Source organism: Podarcis vaucheri, assembly GCF_965113315.1.
Source record: "Podarcis vaucheri genome assembly, chromosome: 3".
In the NCBI taxonomy this organism is placed as follows: Eukaryota; Metazoa; Chordata; class Lepidosauria; order Squamata; family Lacertidae; genus Podarcis; species Podarcis vaucheri.
Genome location: NC_138761.1, coordinates 1,684,421 through 1,703,454, shown reverse-complemented (window position 1 = coordinate 1,703,454; position 19,034 = coordinate 1,684,421). Strand labels below are relative to the sequence as shown.

The 19,034-nt window shown below is 49.6% G+C and overlaps 2 protein-coding genes across 2 annotated transcripts in view; both read right to left on the bottom strand.

Moving 5' to 3' along the window:
• The window catches only part of GAREM2 (GRB2 associated regulator of MAPK1 subtype 2), a 41,785-nt gene extending 39,258 nt beyond the window's left edge, over positions 1–2,527 (bottom strand). Inside the window, exon 1 of the mRNA XM_082217464.1 lies at positions 2,306–2,527. Within this exon, the coding sequence (XP_082073590.1) occupies positions 2,306–2,420 (115 nt within the window). The 5' untranslated portion in view covers positions 2,421–2,527. The remainder of the gene's footprint in view (positions 1–2,305) is intronic.
• A 6,919-nt stretch (positions 2,528–9,446) lies between these two features.
• The window catches only part of RAB10 (RAB10, member RAS oncogene family), a 28,626-nt gene continuing 19,038 nt past the window's right edge, over positions 9,447–19,034 (bottom strand). Inside the window, exons 2-6 of the mRNA XM_082217991.1 lie at positions 17,853–17,913; positions 16,056–16,194; positions 14,176–14,265; positions 12,795–12,896; positions 9,447–11,939 (exon numbers count right to left, since the gene is read on the bottom strand). Of these exons, the coding sequence (XP_082074117.1) occupies positions 11,856–11,939; positions 12,795–12,896; positions 14,176–14,265; positions 16,056–16,194; positions 17,853–17,913 (476 nt within the window). The 3' untranslated portion in view covers positions 9,447–11,855. The remainder of the gene's footprint in view (positions 11,940–12,794; positions 12,897–14,175; positions 14,266–16,055; positions 16,195–17,852; positions 17,914–19,034) is intronic.

Genomic DNA, 19,034 nt, shown 5'->3' with positions numbered 1-19,034 from the left:
GACATTTCCTCTTCTGCCAACCTGGGAAGTCTTTAAAATATATATATATATATTTAGGGGACATGTTAGAAAGGCCCCTCCCCCAGTAGTCTTAAGCCTCAAACCTTTGCACACAAAACCATTAACCACAGGATCCGCTGGGTGCATTGCTCCACAGCCTTTGCATATATGTCATGAAAGAGACACTTATCAATCCGACAGATGGAAAGGAAGCCTGAGGACATCTAGCCCACCCTCCTCCTGCCAGCAGTGGCCTTCCTCACCTAAAACCCCTTTCCCAAGTGAAGGAGGGGAAACCACCTGTGCTGGGAACAAGCTCCAGCCGTAGGCACCCAATATCTGAGGAGAGCTGCTACATGGAAGATGGGGCAAGCCTGTTTTCTGCTGCTCCAGAGGGGAGGCCCCAATCCAGCAGATTCAAAAGACAGGGAAATTCCTAGGGAACATCAGGAATAACTTTCTGACAGGGAGAACTGTGGAGGGGTCTCTCTCTGGAGATTGTGGACTCTCCTTCCTTGGAGGTTTCTAAGCAGAGGGTGGAGGGCCATCTTTCAGGGATGCTTGAGCAGAGATTCCTGCATTGCAGGGGGGTTGGACTGGATGACCTTTGGGGTCCCTTCCAGCTCCCCAATCCTATGATCCTTGGACACCTGGTGGGAAGCTCCCTTCTGGCCGAGGTCTCAAGCATCAGAAGCTGCCTGTGAATCACTGAACAGAGCTTCCCCCTTCCGCTCTCCGCGTCACCAAAGCCCTCCGGTGCCACAGACCCAAGTTGATCCAAACTAACCCTGGCAAAACTTTGTTGGCGCCACTGTGCAGATGCAGACTATCCTAATTTGTCTAGTCCTTTTCCAAAGCCATCTAGGTTGCTGGGTATCACTGCCTACTGCGGGAGGGAGTTCCAGAGTTTAACTATGTGCCAGTGGATTTAATAAACTCAGCAGAAACCCACGATGCCAGCTTGCCCGGAAAGAAACAAGAGGCTGGGAACTCTGGGGTCGCAAGAAGACCGCAAGAGCAGCTGACCAGGCTGGCAAAGGGGAGAGTCCCTCGCCTCCCCCCCCCCCCAAGCAAACAGGCCTGAAGGCTGGACAGAGGCAGAAAGCGACATCTGTCTGTCTCCCCTGATCTTGGGGGCGGAGGGGGACAGGGCCTAATCCTGCTGCGTCCTTTTTTAGCAATCAGACAGCTTGGGAAAGAAAGGGGTTTTGGGGGGGGAGGTTGTATCGTCTGCTGTTGTTTTCCCATCCTTCCCCCGCTCCTGAAATTCATTCCCTAGCAAAGGGGGGGGGCAGAAAAGAGACAAGCCGGTTCCCCCACCGCATTAGTATGCAAGACGCCACCGACGGCTCAACTCCCCATTCTTCTCACGGTGTACAAAACCCGAAGCCAGCCGGGCAGCCTGCCACGGAAAGCGCCCCCCCCCCTTTCCCTCTGAAGGGCGGACATCTGCGGGCAAATCCTCCCCAGCAATCACAAGGGAGAGAAAGTGGGGCAGCGGGAGGGAGTAGGGTGACTCTAGGGCGCGGGGAGAGAAAGAGAGTTACCAGGAGACACGACAAAACCATTCACACGTTCCCCCCCGCACCGCACCCAACAGACAAAAACGCACCAGTTTCCAAAGTTCCCCATTGGCACAGGGACCCCCCACAAAAGGGTTAGGAGAAAAGCAGATTACAGAAGCCCCCCACCAAGACGAGAAAATGCTTCCCCCAAGAGCGCGGCAGAAGGAACTGACAGGTCGCCTTGTCCCAAAGTAAAATATACGCGGCGGGGACGGGACTCTTTGGCGCCTGGCGCAAAACCAAGAAGGGAGACGAGGGCGCGTAAAGATGGTGATCTTCCAGGTAGGACGAGGACCTGGGTTCAAATTCCCACTCGGCCATAAAACTCGCGGCTCGTCCGCTGCCTCTCCGCCTCACCGGGTTGTTTTGCTTGCGGGTATTAAATGAGGAGGGGGAGCACCTTTCACGCCCCCTCCAGCTCCTTGGAGATAGAGGCGAGATGCGAATGCAATACAATAAATACATAAGCCGCCCGCCGAGAGCGCGCTGCTCCGCGCCCGTCCGAGGCGCCCCGAGGTCCGGCGTGCGCCTGGCACGGGTCGGGGACCGCGCGTAACGCAGCAGCCTCGCCGGTAGGAGAAGCGAGGCAGGCGCCTCCGCGCACCGGGATGGGGGGCGGCCCCGAGGGGCTACGCAGGAGAAGGTCCCGGACCAGTCCCCGCCATGCTCCTGAGCTTGCAGGGGAAGCTCCGTCGAAGCGCCCTCCCCGTGCCAAGCGCGCGCAGCCCGCGGAGACGCACCGGGCCCGGGGCGCACAAGAGCCGGCAGGCGGCACTTGGCCACGATGAGGTCCAGCGGCAGCGGCGGCCCGGAGCTCCACGCCACGCGGCCCAGCGCCGCCGCCAGTCGCTCCATGCTGCCCTCCGCCGCCGCCGCCGAGGCATCGCCTTCCCTCCGCCGGAGACGCGCCCGAGCAGCCGCCGCCTCGTCCGCCCCGTCGGGGAAGCAGCCGGCGAGCTCCTTTCGCGCTCCGGACGCCGCCGCCGGGCTGGCTGCTCCCCGGGATGGGATGGGCCAGGCACGCCCCCGGGAGGGGCCGCTTCGACGCCCGCCCCTGCCCCTTACTCCGGGGGAGACCTCTTTGCGCCTGCATTGGCAAGTTTCTCTTGGGATGCCCTGCCTGCGTTGCTTACATCATCATTAATCAATCATTTAATTCAAATTACTAGTCGTTTTATTTTGCCCAGGGCAGCTCAAAAAGACTTGCAAACAAAACCCCACAGAGAGGGAAGGGGGCTGCTGGTTTGTGAGAAGGGGTCGTTATTGCTTTTATTATGCGTTTTGTGTTTTTCTCTTGTCAACCGCCCTGAGATCAAGAGAGGAAGGGCATTATTCAGATTTAATAATAATAAAAATAAGCCCGAACTACATCAGAAACATCCCCCCCCCCCACTTCCAAAGCCCCTCCCCCCCCATTAAAGGCCACAGACCTGGCAAGAGAGGAAGGTTTTTTGGCTTGTCGTTTGCAGCATTTGTATGGAGATTTTTTTATTGTTGTAGAGTTTGTGGAATTGATTTCCCTCTTCTCAGAGTTGGTGTTTCCCTATCTGTTTTATGCCATAAGGTGGTCTATGACTGTGTTTAATATAATAATAATAATAATAATAATAATAATAATAATAATAATAATAATAATAATAATAATATATTATTTATACCCCGCCCATCTGGCTGGGTTTCCCCAGCCACTCTGGGCGGCTTCCATAGAAACCAAAATACAGTAAAATATCACAGATTAAAAACTTCCCTGAACAGGGCTGCCTTAAGATGTCTTCTAAATGTCAGGTAGTTATTTACCGCTTTGACATCTGGTGGGAGGGTGTTCCACAGGGCGGGTGCCACCACCGAAAAGGCCCTCTGCCTGGTTCCCTGTAGCTTTGCTTCTCGCAATGAGGGAACCGCCAGAAGGCCCTCTGCGCTGGACCTCAGTGTCCGGGCAGAACGATGGGGGTGGAGACGCTCCTTCAGGTATAATGGGCCGCATTTCCCCTTTATTTCTGCTTCCTGCCTTTAACCAATTCCTGATCTGACCTTTATTTATTCTTGCCTTTGTCTCCCCCTTTTCCTCAAAGGAGCTTGAGTTGGTGGGCCTGGCTCTCCCCCCCCCCTTCAATCCCTACAACAACCCTGTGAGGCGGGTCAGGTTGAGAAGCCACTCAGTGAGCTCCATGATGGCCGAGTGTCCATTCAAGCCCTGGTCTCTTCCAGGTCGTGCCTGATACTCTCCTTGCTACACTGGAACCTTTCCTTTGAGGCATAGTTCTGTGCCCTTGAGAAGCTTAAATCCTGCGGCTTCTGCCTCTTAAAACCCACATAAAGTTATCTGATTAATATTTGTTCCAACTTTATTGTATGATCCTTTTTCATAGAATCCTAGAGTTGGAAGAGGCCACAAGGGCCATCAAGTCCAACCCCCTGCCAAGCAGTAAACACCATCAGAGCACTCCTGACATATGGTTGTCAAGCCTCTGCTTAAAGACCTCCAAAGCAGGAGACTCCACCACACTCCTTGGCAGCAAATCCCACTGTCGAACAGCTCTTACTGTCAGGAAGTTCTTCCTAATGTTTAGGTGGAATCTTCTTTCTTGTAGTTTGGATCCATTGCTCCGTGTCCGCTTCTCCGGAGCAGTAGAAAACAACCTTTCTCCCTCCTCTATGTGACATCCTTTTATATATTTGAACATGGCTATCATATCACCCCTTAACCTCCTCTTCTCCAGGCTAAACATGCCCAGCTCCCTTAGCCGTTCCTCATAAGGCATCGTTTCCAGGCCTTTGACCATTTTGGTTGCCCTCCTCTGGACACGTTCCAGTTTGTCAGTGTCCTTCTTGAACTGTGGTGCCCAGAACTGGACACAGTACTCCAGGTGAGGTCTGACCAGAGCAGAATACAGTGGCACTATTACTTCCCTTGATCTAGATGCTATACTCCTATTGATGCAGCCCAGAATTGCATTGGCTCTTTTAGCTGCCGCGTCACACTGTTGGCTCATGTCAAGTTTTTCTCCCCTCTCAGTTTATTGCTATCAGAAAACAGGCTTCCGTCGTAACCCTGCCCCAGCAGTGGTATTTTGGGGAGCTGGGATAGTCACCCTCCTCTAGACATAGGCCTAGGGAAACATTTTGCAAGACAGCAGAAGCAGCTTTGCAGAGCCTGAAGCATCTGAGAAACACCCCCCTTTCTCTTGAACCTGCTCCTTCCAAACTCATTTTTTTACACAGACCACATGGCAGAATGCCTCCCGTGTCAACCAGCGGAGGAGGAAAGGCTGAGGCAGGAATTTACGCAGGAGAAAAGTCACATTAACTCTGCTGTTCTTCATTAGATAGGTCTTCTTTCTGTGTATATTTTGACGTGTTCCCCTCCCCTCCGTTCTGTCAAGAAAAGCAATTCTCTGTTGGAGGATGAATTATTGCATTCTTCAAAGCAAAATTTCAACCAAACAGGTTATAAAGCAGCGCAAGGGTGTCTCTGAGCATGTACGGTGTGCATTAGCCAATCTGCAGACGTGAGTGGTGGGCTGGTGGCATTTCCAGCAGATACTTGGTGTGTGGCTGGGCAAGCTGGGTTTTTTTTGGGGGGGGGGTGTAATTAATGCTTTTATTGAACAAGGTCTGAGTTGAGAGGTTTGCTGTGCGCAGATACCATTTGAGGAGAGAAAAAACACAAAAGAAATGCCGTCCATCCTCCCGACCCATTTACTCCACAAGCCCCATAGGAATGAAAAAGACTCTGTCTGGCAGAGACATCAAGAACAAGCCCTGGCTTGTCAGCCCCCCCCCCCTCCCCGTAAACATGCATATATGCCTTACTTTTACAAACTTGGGGGAGTCACTTGGGGCTCACTTTTGCATTAAATGTGGACTATGGGGGTTGTTAAATGCTTAACCAAGTGCCCCCATTTTGTTTTTTTAACCACCACTTTGGCCCTGCAAAGAGGGAGATGTGATCTCACATATCAAAACCATGCTGGAGGCAAATAAAATGTAATCTAAGGTGCGTTTTAAGAATGAAATGCACACATTTCTGCCCTCAACCAGCTAGATTGAGTGATACTGCTGCTCACATTCATTCGCTCTCTACTCTTTTGGGGGAGTGAACGCATGTAGTACTTTTAAGGCCACAGTTAGAACTGCAAGCTGTTCACTTTTCAGCAGAAGCCCATGTAAAGCTGAATTACTTTTGCAAACATTTGCCTTGTGATTAATGGAAGAGGAGCACCCTCTACTGTCGGACTGAGATTCTGCAGAAAGAAAGGACAATTCTTTATCCCTGTAGCGCTGTTCAGAGTGGTCAGGAATGACCAGAGTGAAAAAGCCCATAAGGGCCAGACCATTAGAAGGAGCGGGAGGAATCCGGCAGCACAGCCAAGCTGGGAGTCATGGGGCACAAGGCAGCTTGTTTCGGATTGTTACTGCATTTAAGTTACAGATAGGTAGCCATGTTGGTCTGCCATAGTCAAAATAAAAAAAATCCTTCCAGTAGCACCTTAAAGACCAACTAAGTTAGTTCTTGGTATGAGCTTTCGTGTGCATGCACACTTCTTCAGATACACTGAAACAGAAGTTGCCAGATCCTTCTATATAGTGAGAAGGTGGGGAGGGGTATTACTCAGAAGGGTGGTGGGAATGGGAGATTGAGTTGCAATTCACCACCTTCTCACTATATAGAAGGATCTGGCAACTTCTGTTTCAGTGTATCTGAAGAAGTGTGCATGCACACGAAAGCTCATACCAAGAACTAACTTAGTTGGTCTTTAAGGTGCTACTGGAAGGAATTTTTTTATTTTGACTACTGCATTTAAGATTGCTGCAACGCGCTCTATGATGAACACGCTCTTCATCCAGAAGCCTCAGGTAATGCATTGCTAAGAGGCCTTGTCTGCATAGAAAACCTGGCTGCTGATTTGCAACCAGGACAGGTTCAAGGCGTTGCTGTTAGCATATAACAACTTAGGACCAGTTTACCTACGAGATCCCCTTACCCCAAATGTGCCCACTCGACCGCTTTGATCAGTGGAATGGGCACGACTACAGGCGCCACGTAATGCTCATCCCACATCTGTAAGCTCAGTAGTTTATTGTGGCAGCACCTTCACTTTGGAACTTGCTGCCTGTTAAACCTTCATGGTTTAAACCTCTCATTTGAATCGGAACCAGCGAGGGAGGTGAACGTCCTGTGTGAGTGTCTGGAGATGGAGGATAGATGGCAGTTGATGGATTGAGGTTGAATCCTGATTCCTGACAAGACAGAGTAACTGTTTTAGGGAGACAAGGAGCCATCAGGTGTGGGGGACTTCCTGGTCCTGAATGGGGCAACTGTGCCCCCAAAGGACCAGGTGCGCAGCCTGGGAGTCATTTTGGACTCACAGCTGTCCATGGAGGCACAGGTCAAATATGTGTCCAGGGCAGCTGTCTCCCAGCTCCATGCGGTACGAAGGATGAGCCCCTCCCTGCCCACGGACTGTCTCGCCAGAGTGGTGCATGTTCTGGTTATCTCTCGCTTGGACTACTGCCATGTGCTCTATGTGGGGCTACCTTTGAAAGTGATCCAGAAACTACAATTAATCCAGAATGCCTCAAATAGGTCAAAAACCATTTGCTAACCGGAAGTCTCACGTGGAGGTGCCTCTTCCAACTTTCCCACGGAAATGTCAGTAGTGCAGGTATGAACAATGTTGCAAATGCTGTTGCATGGCAGGTGACAGGTGTGGACAGGTGTGTGCTGGATGAGAAAATGGGATCAGGCACAACAGGAAGGTAAATGGATTTTATCTTGCAGGTATTCCCCGCAGGGCTGCAACTGTGCCTGGAGAGAAGCTGCAAAACCCTGAAACATTCCAGCCGCTTCATTTAGAACTAGAGTCACCGATTTTACATTGAAAACCTCACCCCCAGGTACAAATACCCAGTTAATGACATACCTTCACACTGCGAATGGGAGATGTTGGAAATCAACCCCTAAAATACTAACAAGATTGAGTGGGTGACAAAAGTAGCCTGCTCAACTTACGGTAATTTATCCAAAGCTTACTGAAAGCTTCAAGGAAGCATATAGAGTAAGGAGACCAGTTATAAGTCAAAAAGTTTGCTGTGTAGGCCAGGGGTTCTCAAAGTGAGGGGCAGTGCTTCCGGGGGGGGGGCAAAGGGATTACCTAGGGGGGCTCTAAGAGGAAAGCAGGAGGCAGGGGGCGCTGGAGGTGTCAGTGACTCTTAGATTTTGAAAAGCTGCCATCACTGGATCAAGTCTGTCCATTTGGCTGAATTAAACTAAATAGTTTTAACTGAATTTTGAATAAATGTGCAATCTGTTGTTACTGTAGGGGCGCACTGGGGATAAGTTTATGGAACCAAAGGAGCAGCTGCCCAAAGTTTGGAAACCACAGATGTAAGCAATAGGATTTTGTTTTTTTTAAACATTTCTTTTGTATGCAGTGTCAGCGCATAGCTTATGTGCGCATTTATCAATGAAAGTAGTCCCAGTAGCTGCGTTCCCCAGCCAAGCAGGGGATTTTGGTGCAACGCAGGGACTACCGGGAGGTCCTGTTGTTTGCCAAACGCAGGAATGCCAGCTGCCATCTCCTGTTCTTGTCCTGCACGGGGGACTCTGGGGCAGATCTGTAAAAGTGACTAAACCGGAGAGGGCCAGGGAAAGAGGTTCCCATAAGCCAGGGAGGCAAGCCGAGCAAGATGCTGGGAACCAGGAGGAGGAGCATGGCCTTGATGGAGCCTCACAAGCCAGTGATGGTGCTGGCCTTGCGGCCCCTGTTCCATCAGTAGCCCTGCTGGGAGCTGGGCATGTTTAGCCTGGAGAAGAGGAGGTTTAAGGGGTGATATGATAGCCATGTTCAAATATATAAAAGGATGTCACCTAGAGGAGGGAGAAAGGTTGTTTTCTGCTGCTCCAGAGAAGCGGACACGGAGCAATGGAACCAAACTACAAGAAAGAAGATTCCACCTAAACATTAGGAAGAACTTCCTGACAGTAAGAGCTGTTTGACAGTGGAATTTGCTGCCAAGGAGTGTGGTGGAGTCTCCTCCTTTGGAGGTCTTTAAGCAGAGGCTTGACAACCATATGTCAGGAGTGCTCTGATGGTGTTTCCTGCTTGGCAGGGGGTTGGACTCGATGGCCCTTGTGGTCTCTTCCAACTCTAGGATTCTATGATTCCTGCCCTTCGAGGGTCAAGCCCCAAGAGCTTCACCAGCAAAAGGAGGAAGGGGGAACGACCCACCAGCTGCAAGGCAGAGAGAACGAAGAGTCAGTACACTGTTTTGGTTAGTCTTGGACTGGGGTCTGAGAGGACAGGGTTCAAATTTCTGCTCAGCCATGAAGCTCGCTGGCCGACCTTGAGCCAGGCAGCTTGCCAGGCTAGCCTACCCCACAGGGTTGTTGTGAGGATAAAACGGGGAGGAAGAGAACTGCGCAGTGCCACTTCGAGGAAAGGCGGGTGATCCAGCCATCTCCCCGCAAAGCCCAGATTCTGGGGGCTCTGTGGATTGGATTCAGCTGCTGGGACGAAGGCGGCTCCATGGATGGAGTGCGACCAGGTGTTGCCATCACTAAGGAGAGTGCTTGGGCGAAGAGAAGGCACTGCAAAGCACCACCCTCAGAGCAAACTGCTGGGGGGGGGGCGGGAGGGTGCAAGGTTGGAGAAGGGCTGCTTCATCACCTGGATAGTGGGAAGAAGCTTCACCCTTCCAAGGCATGGCTGGGCGGTGAGAGGTGGAGAGGTGCCCCCGGCAAAAGGGGCGGCCAAAAGGGGTTCCACACTCCCAGCCAGGAGGGAGGGAGAGGGGGCGGCCTTCTGCTGTTACAGGAAATACTCTGAAAACATACAAAACCCACATCACATTTGTCAACATGAATAGAAATAGACCAGCTAGAAATATTTCAGTTTATTTAACTTGTTAAGTAGAATATGAATTTTTAGCTAGTAGTACCAGAGAGTGGACTGTTTTGTTTTTTAACTGCTTGGTGCTTCATGAACACAGCTTTTACAAAGGATCTCAAAGAGACTCATACAGGAGGGCCAGGCCCAGGAAGCAAATAAAAAAAGCGCACGTTTTTAAACAAAGGTTATACAAAAAAGGATTTCGATGCAGACTCCACATTCCCTTTTTTCTCTCTCTTGGTAACGTTAGAAAGTGCAGCTCTGAAAAGGTAGCCAGCCATTTTCTATTTACAACACTAATCAGTAACACCATTACGCAAGGAACAAAAAACGGCACTGGTTTTTTGTCTTTTTTGTCCCCTCAAGTCACCCAGTTATTTTGCCTTTGCTTCAACAGCCACTCAGCTGGGAGAGGTTAACAAGCGCGGGAAGAGACAGACTGCTCAACACAGGAGAGAAAGCGAGCGAGAGAGAGAGAGAATGAGAAAGGACAGTTCCTACGCAGGTGACACCAGAGAAAGGCAAGAGTTCCAAACACTTTTCGTGTGTGTGTGAGTGTGTGGTTTTAATTAAAAATTAAAATCAGCATCACCAGCTGATTTAATTAGTAGAGGAAGTTTTCTAAAAACAAGGGCAACAAGTTGATCCTCAAGCCAACCTCTGGAGCACCCCTGGGTTGGGGGATGAGGAGGGGGCCGCAGGAGAGGCTGCGCTGCAAGAGGCCCCTCCTGCAGTGGGTTCGCAGGCAGGCTGGGCGGTGGGGAGAAGGCAGTCCCAGTAAGGCACCCCGCGCAGCACGCGCCTCAAGAGAAACCAGCTCTCGTCCCGACCCCGGCTCTGCCCGAAGCAAAGGAACCCCCCCTCTCCACGGTCTCAAGGCGGGCAACATCTCTGCGGAAGAGCTGGAGCAAGAGGCAAGGCAGTCCTGCCCCGAGGGGAACCCAAAAGCAGAGCGTGCGCCCGTTTGCTCCTGCAAAAGGGAAAAAAGGAAGAGAGGAGGTGCTGTGTTTGTTCGCCGTCCTTCCGCATCCGTTGAAAGAAGTTACAATTGCCCAGGGTTGTAAACAAGGGATGTTTTTTATTGTGAAGAACTCAAACACAGAAGGAGAGCATCCTAGGGGTGCGACCAATCGACTCACCTGCCCTCTTTCCCCCCACCCCCACCCGTCTTAAATATGTACTAGGCTACCGAGTCACCTGCCTGGAGCAGCAAAGAGAACCAATTCTGTGTCGAGGGCTGTGGATTCGTGAACCGCCTGGCAGAGTCATACATAAAGATCAACAACAGCCACATCATCATCATCACCATCCTCCATAGGAAACTAGTGCATGCAATTAATTCTTCCATTATTACCATAAACCCCAATAACTACGCAGGAGGGAGGGGGGGGATAGTAGCGGGCCTGACGTTTGCTAGACAAAGGTTAGTAGATACTTCACGTTTTACCTCAGAAAGCTAGAATCCGTGATCAGTGCTTCGAATTAAATTTGGCAAACGTACTGTGTTGCCGTCTCTTAACACATCACACCATAAAATAAAAAAAATAAAATAAAACCGGCATGCAAGCGAAAAAGAGAGAGAAAGAGAGAGAAAGGAAATAAGGAGGAAATTGGCAGAGAGAAAGAAAATGGCAGCAGGAACTGGTCAGCATTTTAAGCCCCCCCCTTTCCCTCCCCAGGGAAGAAGGAGACCCCAAGCAGACTGGAATCTCTTGCTCTAACCCCCTTGTCCTCAATTCACTACATCAATCACAGTAAAGTCATCACAGGAGAGTTTGATAGTTTAAATGTGGCGGAGTCAAGTGGGGGGGGGGGCAACTCTCCTGTCCCGCTTCCGTCAGAGCAGGAAGAGGGGAAGAAGGAAAAAAGGGGGAGGGGGAGAACCAAAGTTCCTTTCCACATAAGGCACAGGACAAAATAATAAAACCCCATTTACATACTCAAGGCGAATGGATTTTTTTTTTTTTTGCCGATGCAAATATGGTGACTTAAGCACAGAATTCATTAACAAAACCCCACTGCTGTACAAAATAAACTGTTAATGCTAAGTTTTATTCTTGTACAATTTGCAGAAGGAGCTGAAATGATTTGCTCTAAGTTTTAATGTTAAGACTGGGCTATAATACAACCAGGATGTGACGCCGAGTTGAGCTGGTACATTAAAAGAAAAAAAGAGTCAGACATGATTTTAATACAGTTTCCAGAAAAATTATCGTCAGCGAGTTCTCCCGAAACAGAAGAACAAAGGAAGAGTGGAGCCATGTTAAGATGAGGAACAAAAAAAAAATTATTTTTTTTTAAGGTTAAAAATGGGCAAAGTGGTTTATTCCACAGCAAGAAGAAGAGGAGGAGGAGGAGGAGGAGGAGGAAGATGGCGCTTGGCGAGGAGGGAGCACGTTCAGCAGCACTTGCTCTTCCATCCCGTCACGCCACCTCCACTGCTGATATCTACATTTTCACTGTTGGGCTCTTTTACAGGGGTCTGCAACAAAGCGGCAAGACAGGGGTTAAGTCAGAATTGCAATGCTCCTTCAGCCAGTGAACATCAACAGCACAGCGACCAGGCTTCAAATGAAGGTTTCCCAAACTCTTTTGGACTACAACTTCCATCACCCCTAGCTAGCAAGGCCAGTGGTCAGGGATGATGAGAATTGTAGTCCAAAAGCATCTGGAGACCCCAAGTTTAGGGAAACTCTTAATGGGCAACGAGCTTGTTCTCAGGGTACATTACGTTATGGGCCTAGGAAGGGTCATGGCTCCCTGGCAGAGCGAAGTTCCCAGGTGCAGCCAGCAGCATCTCCAAGTAAGCCTATCAGAGGCCACACCTGAAACCCTGGAGAGTCACTGCTGCCAGTCAGGGCAGACAGCACTGATCTCAATGGACCAGGAGCCTGACTTGAAATAAAGCAGCTCTTCCTTGCTCTCCTGCACCAACATGCATGGTATTTAGCCACACACTGATTTCTATAGCGACTCTGGATTGTGTCCCTCCCCTCCCCTCTCCTCTCCCCGCAGGCTATGATACCTGGGGAAAGGAATCACAGAGTAGGAAGGGACTTTGAGGATCTAGTCCTCCCCACTGCAAGGCAAGAATATGTAGCTGTCTTTTACGGGGACTGAACTTGCCATCTTGGCACCACCACACTTGAATCCAATGAGCTACCCAGGCTCAGGAGGCCGATATTGCAGCTCTAGGCAAAAGTCGGGGAGGAGGGAAGGGGAAGCACAAACTGGGGGCCCCTTTGTGCCACTGAGCCTCAATGGCTCTCAGTCCAGTTCCCGTTGTCCTGTTCAGCTCCTGCCCCACCTCCCACCCAGCAACCAAGCCCGCTGTTACCTTTCGAAGAATGTCTTCTGCTAACGTGAGGAATGCCTTCTCAATGTTAATATTTGCTTTTGCGCTAGTTTCAAAAAACCTAATACCGTGCTCCCTTGCAATCTAGGGAAAAAGGGGAAACAAACAAAGCTGTGAGGATGGCAAATGCTTCACTGCTGCGTATCAGAAATGGGCGGCTAGCTCTGTCCTGCTGCCCAAACACCCCCCACAGCAGTGAGAAGAGATCCTTCAACCTCAGCAATAAAAAAATTACAAGGCAGGACAGGAATGTTCCCAAAGAGGTTTACATGCAAGAACATAAAACATTTGATACATATGGCATGTCTGCTGGATGCTCAAGTGAGGTCAGTGTGGTGAGCAGAGGCCTGTTCCAGCCTGGGTTGCTTTGCCTGCTAAAATTTAGAAAGAGACAAAACTAATCCAGCAAAGGAGCTCCGTCTCTGAGCCGATGTCAAACCACTGTAAGGATGTGCGGAGAAGACACTCAGGGGGCCCCTATGAGAAGAGGATGCTCAGCTTATAAGACTGGGCTAGTTTACTTAAGGTGACTCACAGCCCTAGCCTGCGGGACGAAATGTAGGTCCACAGGCAACTCATGACCGCTTGGGGTAACCCTGAGCTCCCTCCGGAAGCCGGGCATACTCTGCTTTGAAGGGGTGGGGAAGAGGAGACAGACAGGAACATTCACAAAGCTTTTCAAAGACTGGCCTGCGTGTTTGGGCGTAGTGAAAGGACAACTCAGTGTAAGAAACGCTAATGGGTTTTGCAACGTAAGTTACCGTATTTTTCGCTCTGTAAGACACACCTAGTTTTTAGAGGGGGAAGAAATATTCTGCGCAGAGCATGTAAGCGGCTCTCGCTTTTCCGTCCCTCCTCCCACTTCGCAGCTGCGCAGCGCCTCTTGTTCTGCTGGCTTCCCAGCAAAGCGGGATGAGGGACGAAAGGGAGCCCTTACAAGAGAGAGCTGAGCAGAGCCTGGCAGTGGCTCTTGCTGGGTTCTCCGGGAGGTGGGGGAAGGGCCAGAGGGCAGCCCGTCAGTCCCTTCTCCCTCCTCGCGGAAAAGCCCCCAAGACACACGCTCCACGCGGCTCTTTAAAGGGGGCGCCGAGCAGAGCCTCCCGCCTGCATTCGCTCCATAAGACGCACACACTTTCCCCCTTACTTTTTAGGAGGGGGAAAGTGTGTCTTATGGAGCGAAAAATACGGTAAGTGGCCTGGGCCTGTGGAAATCTGTGTCCGTTGCAGATTAGCCACAGACCTCCACCCTGAAGGCAGACCACCTGGTGACAGCTGCCCATAGGTGACTCCAAGCCCAGGGGTCTCCTCCTCCTCCTCGGCCTGCTCTTTGCCCCCTGCAGAGTCCAGCGGAACTGCCACTCACCTGTTCGCCTTTTGCTTTGGGCACCACCCTCTTGTCATCCATGTCACACTTGTTACCTAGCAGCATCCTCTCCACATCTTCGTTGGCATGCTAGAGGGCGGAACCAAAGAAGAGCACCGTTAAGTCCGTCTTCACGGCATTGCTCCTACTCCCTCCAGAAAGCAAGGCTGACCTCGCTACGCCATCGTGAGTGGCCTGTCACATAGAACAGTATCTGGGAGAACCATGCAATCATAAATGATGGGTTACTGTGTGATTCGGCTTCCATGTTAGATTACTGCATGCGCTCTACGTGGGGCTGCCCTTGAAGACGGATCAGAAACTTCAATGGGTCCGAAGCACAGGGGTCAGAACACTGGCTGGGGTCACCTTTAGAACTCAAAGCCTGTTCTAAAACTTTTGGCGAATGCTGAAGACGCACCTCTATCCCCTGGCCCTTGACACCTGAGATGTAGGACCCACCCTACTCCTGTGAACATCACCTGCTTCAAATGGTTGTAACACAGAATAATAGAATTGCAGAGCTGTAGTCCAACCCCCTGCAACGCAGCAGTAATGGAGAGTGGCCAATCCATTTATTATTATGAATGGCAATAAGAATAAATGTATTATTTAAGAAGGCCAATGTCTTGAAAATAGGGAGAGAAAACACTGCTATTTTATGTCCGTTTGCTCCATTTAGTGCTTTGTTTCTAAAATAATTTCCCTGCTACCTTTCTGAGGACAGTCTACTCAAGGTGGTTCACTTTATCAAAACAGCATAAAAAAGAGTTTATTTGTTACAATGCTAGACAGTAGCCCAGAAGTCCATTTCCCCGACCCCCTCTGCCCTACCTCTCAAGCTCATGCTCTGATGTGCCCCATAAATAATAATAAATAATAATAATAATAATAATAATAATAATAATAATAATAATAATAAATAAATAAATAAATAAATAACTTTTTTTTATACCCCGCCCTCCCCAGCCAAGACCGGGCTCAGGCCGGCTAACACCAGATATAAAAAAAATTGATTGAAATACAACTTAAAAACAAGATTAAGTACAACATTAAAATGCAGCCTCATTTCAGTAGAAACTCAAATCAAAAACTTTTTGGGGATGAAAACGTCAAATCTTCACCAAGGCCAACTATCCAGACTGGTCCTACGTGGGCCAGGAAGAAGCCAGGCAAGTCCCCAAATAGGAGTTCCATCACAGAAGGAGAAAGGAAAGAGGGGGAGAGGATCAAGTTGATTCCAAGCCAAAGGCCAGGCGGAACAACTCTGTCTTACAGGCCCTGCGGAAAGAAATCAGATCCCGCGGGGCCCTGGTCTCATGAGACAGAGCGTTCCACCAGGCCGGGGCCAGTGTTGAAAAAGCCCTGGCTCTGGTTGAGGCTAATCTGACTTCCTTAGGGCCCGGGACCTCTAGGGTGTTGCTGTTTATGGACCTTGAGGCTCTCCGTGGGGCATACCGGGAGAGGCAGTCCCGTACGTACGAGGGTCCAAGGCCGTGAATCCAATGAAGGGGAAGGAGGCCTTCAGGTGCCAACTCCCAGATCTGAGTGGGAGGCTGCTTCCAGAGAGTGGGGCCAAGTGAAGGCACCTAGGCATCAAATCTTGCCCCACTGGGCTGATTCTCTGTATCAGGAAACAAGCCAGCCCTGTCTGTGCTGAGGGAGAGCTGCATGGTACTTCACAGGAGGCGGAGATAGCGATCGGAGGCTACTAGGCAGGAGGGTCACGCTCCACTTCCAGCAGGCTTTCCTTGCGTTCTTAACATAAGCACTTTCTGTTGAGGCAATCCTACCCTGCCCTGCTCTTCCAAGGGTGACTTTTTGCCCCCCCCCGAGCTCTCAAAATGGGCAGCATTAGGGTCCCCCCCCCCACGACTCACCTCATCTATGTTTCTGAGCCATTTGCTGATGTTTTCAAAGCTTTTGGCATTGGTGATGTCATACACTAGCATGATTCCCATGGCACCTCGGTAGTAGGAGGTGGTGATGGTGTGAAACCGTTCCTGCCCTGCTGTGTCCCTGTGGAGAGAAGGAGAGAAACATGCAGCAGCAGCAGCCAAGCTCCAAGGGGCAAGCACAGAATGGGGCCACAAAGGGCCTTCAGCATTCGATGCTCTACTGCCCTTGAAGACACCCAGTGGCTCTCTTTGGAGAAGCAATGTCGGTTTCATGATACCCGTTTTGTGATTTTTGAACTGGCAATATATCACAAATCATGATATGTGTTAGGGCTGGGCGATATATCATTCAAAACTGGTTTCAAGTCCATATTGTGATCCTGGTTTCATGATTTTTGACTTGGCAATATATGATGTGTGTGCAAGCACTCTGCAAAAACCGTGAATAATAATAATAATAATAATAATAATAATAATAATAATAATAATAATAATTTATTATTTATACCCCGCCCATCTGGCTGGGCTTCCCCAGCCTCTCTGGGCGGCTTCCAACAGAACACTAAAATACAATAACCTATTAAACATTAAAAGCTTCCCTAAACAGGGCTGCCTACAGATGCCATCTAAAAGTTTGGTAGTTATTTTTCTCTTTGACATCTGGTGGAAGGGCGTTCCATAGGGTGGGTGCCACTACCGAGAAGGCCCTCTGCCTGGTTCCCTGTAACTTGGCTTCTCGCAATGAGGGAACCGCCAGAAGGCCCTCTGCGCTGGACCTCAGTGTCCAGGCAGAACAATGGAGGTGGAGACGCTCCTTCAGGTATACAGGGCCGTTTAGGGCTTTCAAGGTCAGCATCAACACTTTGAATTGTGCTCGGAAACGTACTGGGAGCCAGTGTAGGTCTTTCAAGACCGGTGTTATATGGTCTCAGCGGCCGCTCCCAGTCACCAGTCTGGCTGCCGCATTCTGGAAACCAGCCAAAGCCTTGACATAGCTCCATCCTTTATTTCAGACACTGTGGTATATCAGTATATTGCGATGTTTAGCTGGTGATATATCGTGATGTCGAAAACCAGCTCTAACCCTCATTACCCTTTGAATCCACACAGGATACTTCCCCACCGCCCTCTGCCCAATAGACACCTTCACCAGACAGCATGACAATTAAGGCCCCAACTCACCACAGCAGAATTTCATCACCCAGCTGTAATGCTTCGTAGGAAACCTGGCAAGCACAGCCATGGGAATTCCTAACGGCAGGTCCGCTGTGCCCACCTAGGCTGGCTTACCTCTGGGGCCATCTCTCCTTGAGCAACCCAAGGCATTTCTAGGCCAGGTGTGGAGGAAGAACAGAGTGCTATAACCTCCATCTTCCAGACCACTGACTCGCGTATGATGACCAGGCAAGTGCTTACGTATAAACCTGCCTGTGGACAGGATGCAAGTAAGCTGCGCCAAATGTTTGTCTGTTTAGGTCAAAGGCAGACTTTGGGGCTGCAGAAGAATTGCCTGCAAATGCCTAAGTTGCAAGACTTTCCTCCAGTCCTGTTTACAGGTCTCTCTCTCCCTGCTGTGGCTGATCTCTTCTCATTGTGTTGTCTTCCTCAATTAGTCACAGGGCACATACTGAATGTTATTTATGTTACATACTGTCTGGCTAATCGACCCTTTTCACTGTAGCTATGAGAGTCACAGAGCACATCTTGACATTGCCAAAGCATCTCACCCCCTTTTTCGCATCAACATAACCCCCCCACAAATTCTGATGTACCACTTACCATATCTGCAGTTTGATCTTCTTTCCTTGCAATTCAACTGTTTTGATCTTGAAATCTATCCCTAAAATATAAAAGAAACAACAGAAGTCATGACATGCCCAGAAAAACTATACTGAAAAGTGCAGTTATGGCAAATCCACCATCAAACCCCCCAACCCCCACTATGGGAAATCTTGACACCTTGCTTCTATACCTGCCACAAATCACCAGTCCGTATAGCCTACAAATAACCTTACATTTTAGCCAATCTCCTGGCCATTCCTGCTAACATGGCATTTGGTGCGTCAAGCTACAAAGCCATCTCACTAGTGCCTGTAGCTTATTCCAAGTTATACTGAAACTGAGTTGTCTTTTTGCAGATTCCTCCAAGTCATTAAGCTGTGCGCAAGTGCAGTTCAATAACACCTATAGCACACAGCAACTTCCGGATTAAAGAGTAGGTGAAGTCTCTTCAACCCAGGCTTTTCATAAGGCATATGAGGTGTGGTCTGTATTTTTTATTTTTATTCTTTGCTGTGCTGTCAAACAGACAGTTAAGGTGCTCTGTTGCGAATGTTAGTTTATGCGACCTGACAGTTACGTATGCGTTTTTGATTTATTATGTGACCCACCCTGGGGCTGGGAAAGAAATTTAATACAGGACATAAAGACTCTCCCTCTGTGAATACTTCCGTAAGAGGTGAGTTTCTGAACATGTGTAAACAGGGCCACAGGCAGCCCAGGCAACACCAAGGTCCGAAGCTAAGGCACATGGTCTCTCTTGAACTGTAGTCCTTCTGAGGAAGAGCAAAAGGCTCTTCTTTTTAGAGTCTTTGGGGTTCTGATTCATGGCTGACTTTTCCTAATTTTCTGATTATACTGACTTTCTTCTGTATTGTTTGTTTTCAGTTTCTGCTCTGTTATTATGTTCATTATACAGTGGTGCCTCGCAAGACGAAAAGAATCCGTTCTGTGATTCTCTTCGTCTAGTGGTTTTTTCGTCTTGTGAAGCAAGCCCTTTGACGGATTAGCGGATTAGCGCTATTAGCGGCTTATCTGCTGATCGGATCAGCTGATAAGCGTCTTAGCGTCTTAGAAAAAGGGGGGGAGGGAAAAAAACCAGCAGGAACTCACAAGACATTGTCATCTTGCGAAGCAAGCCCATAGGAAATTCGTTTTGCGAAGCACCTCCAAAACGGAAAA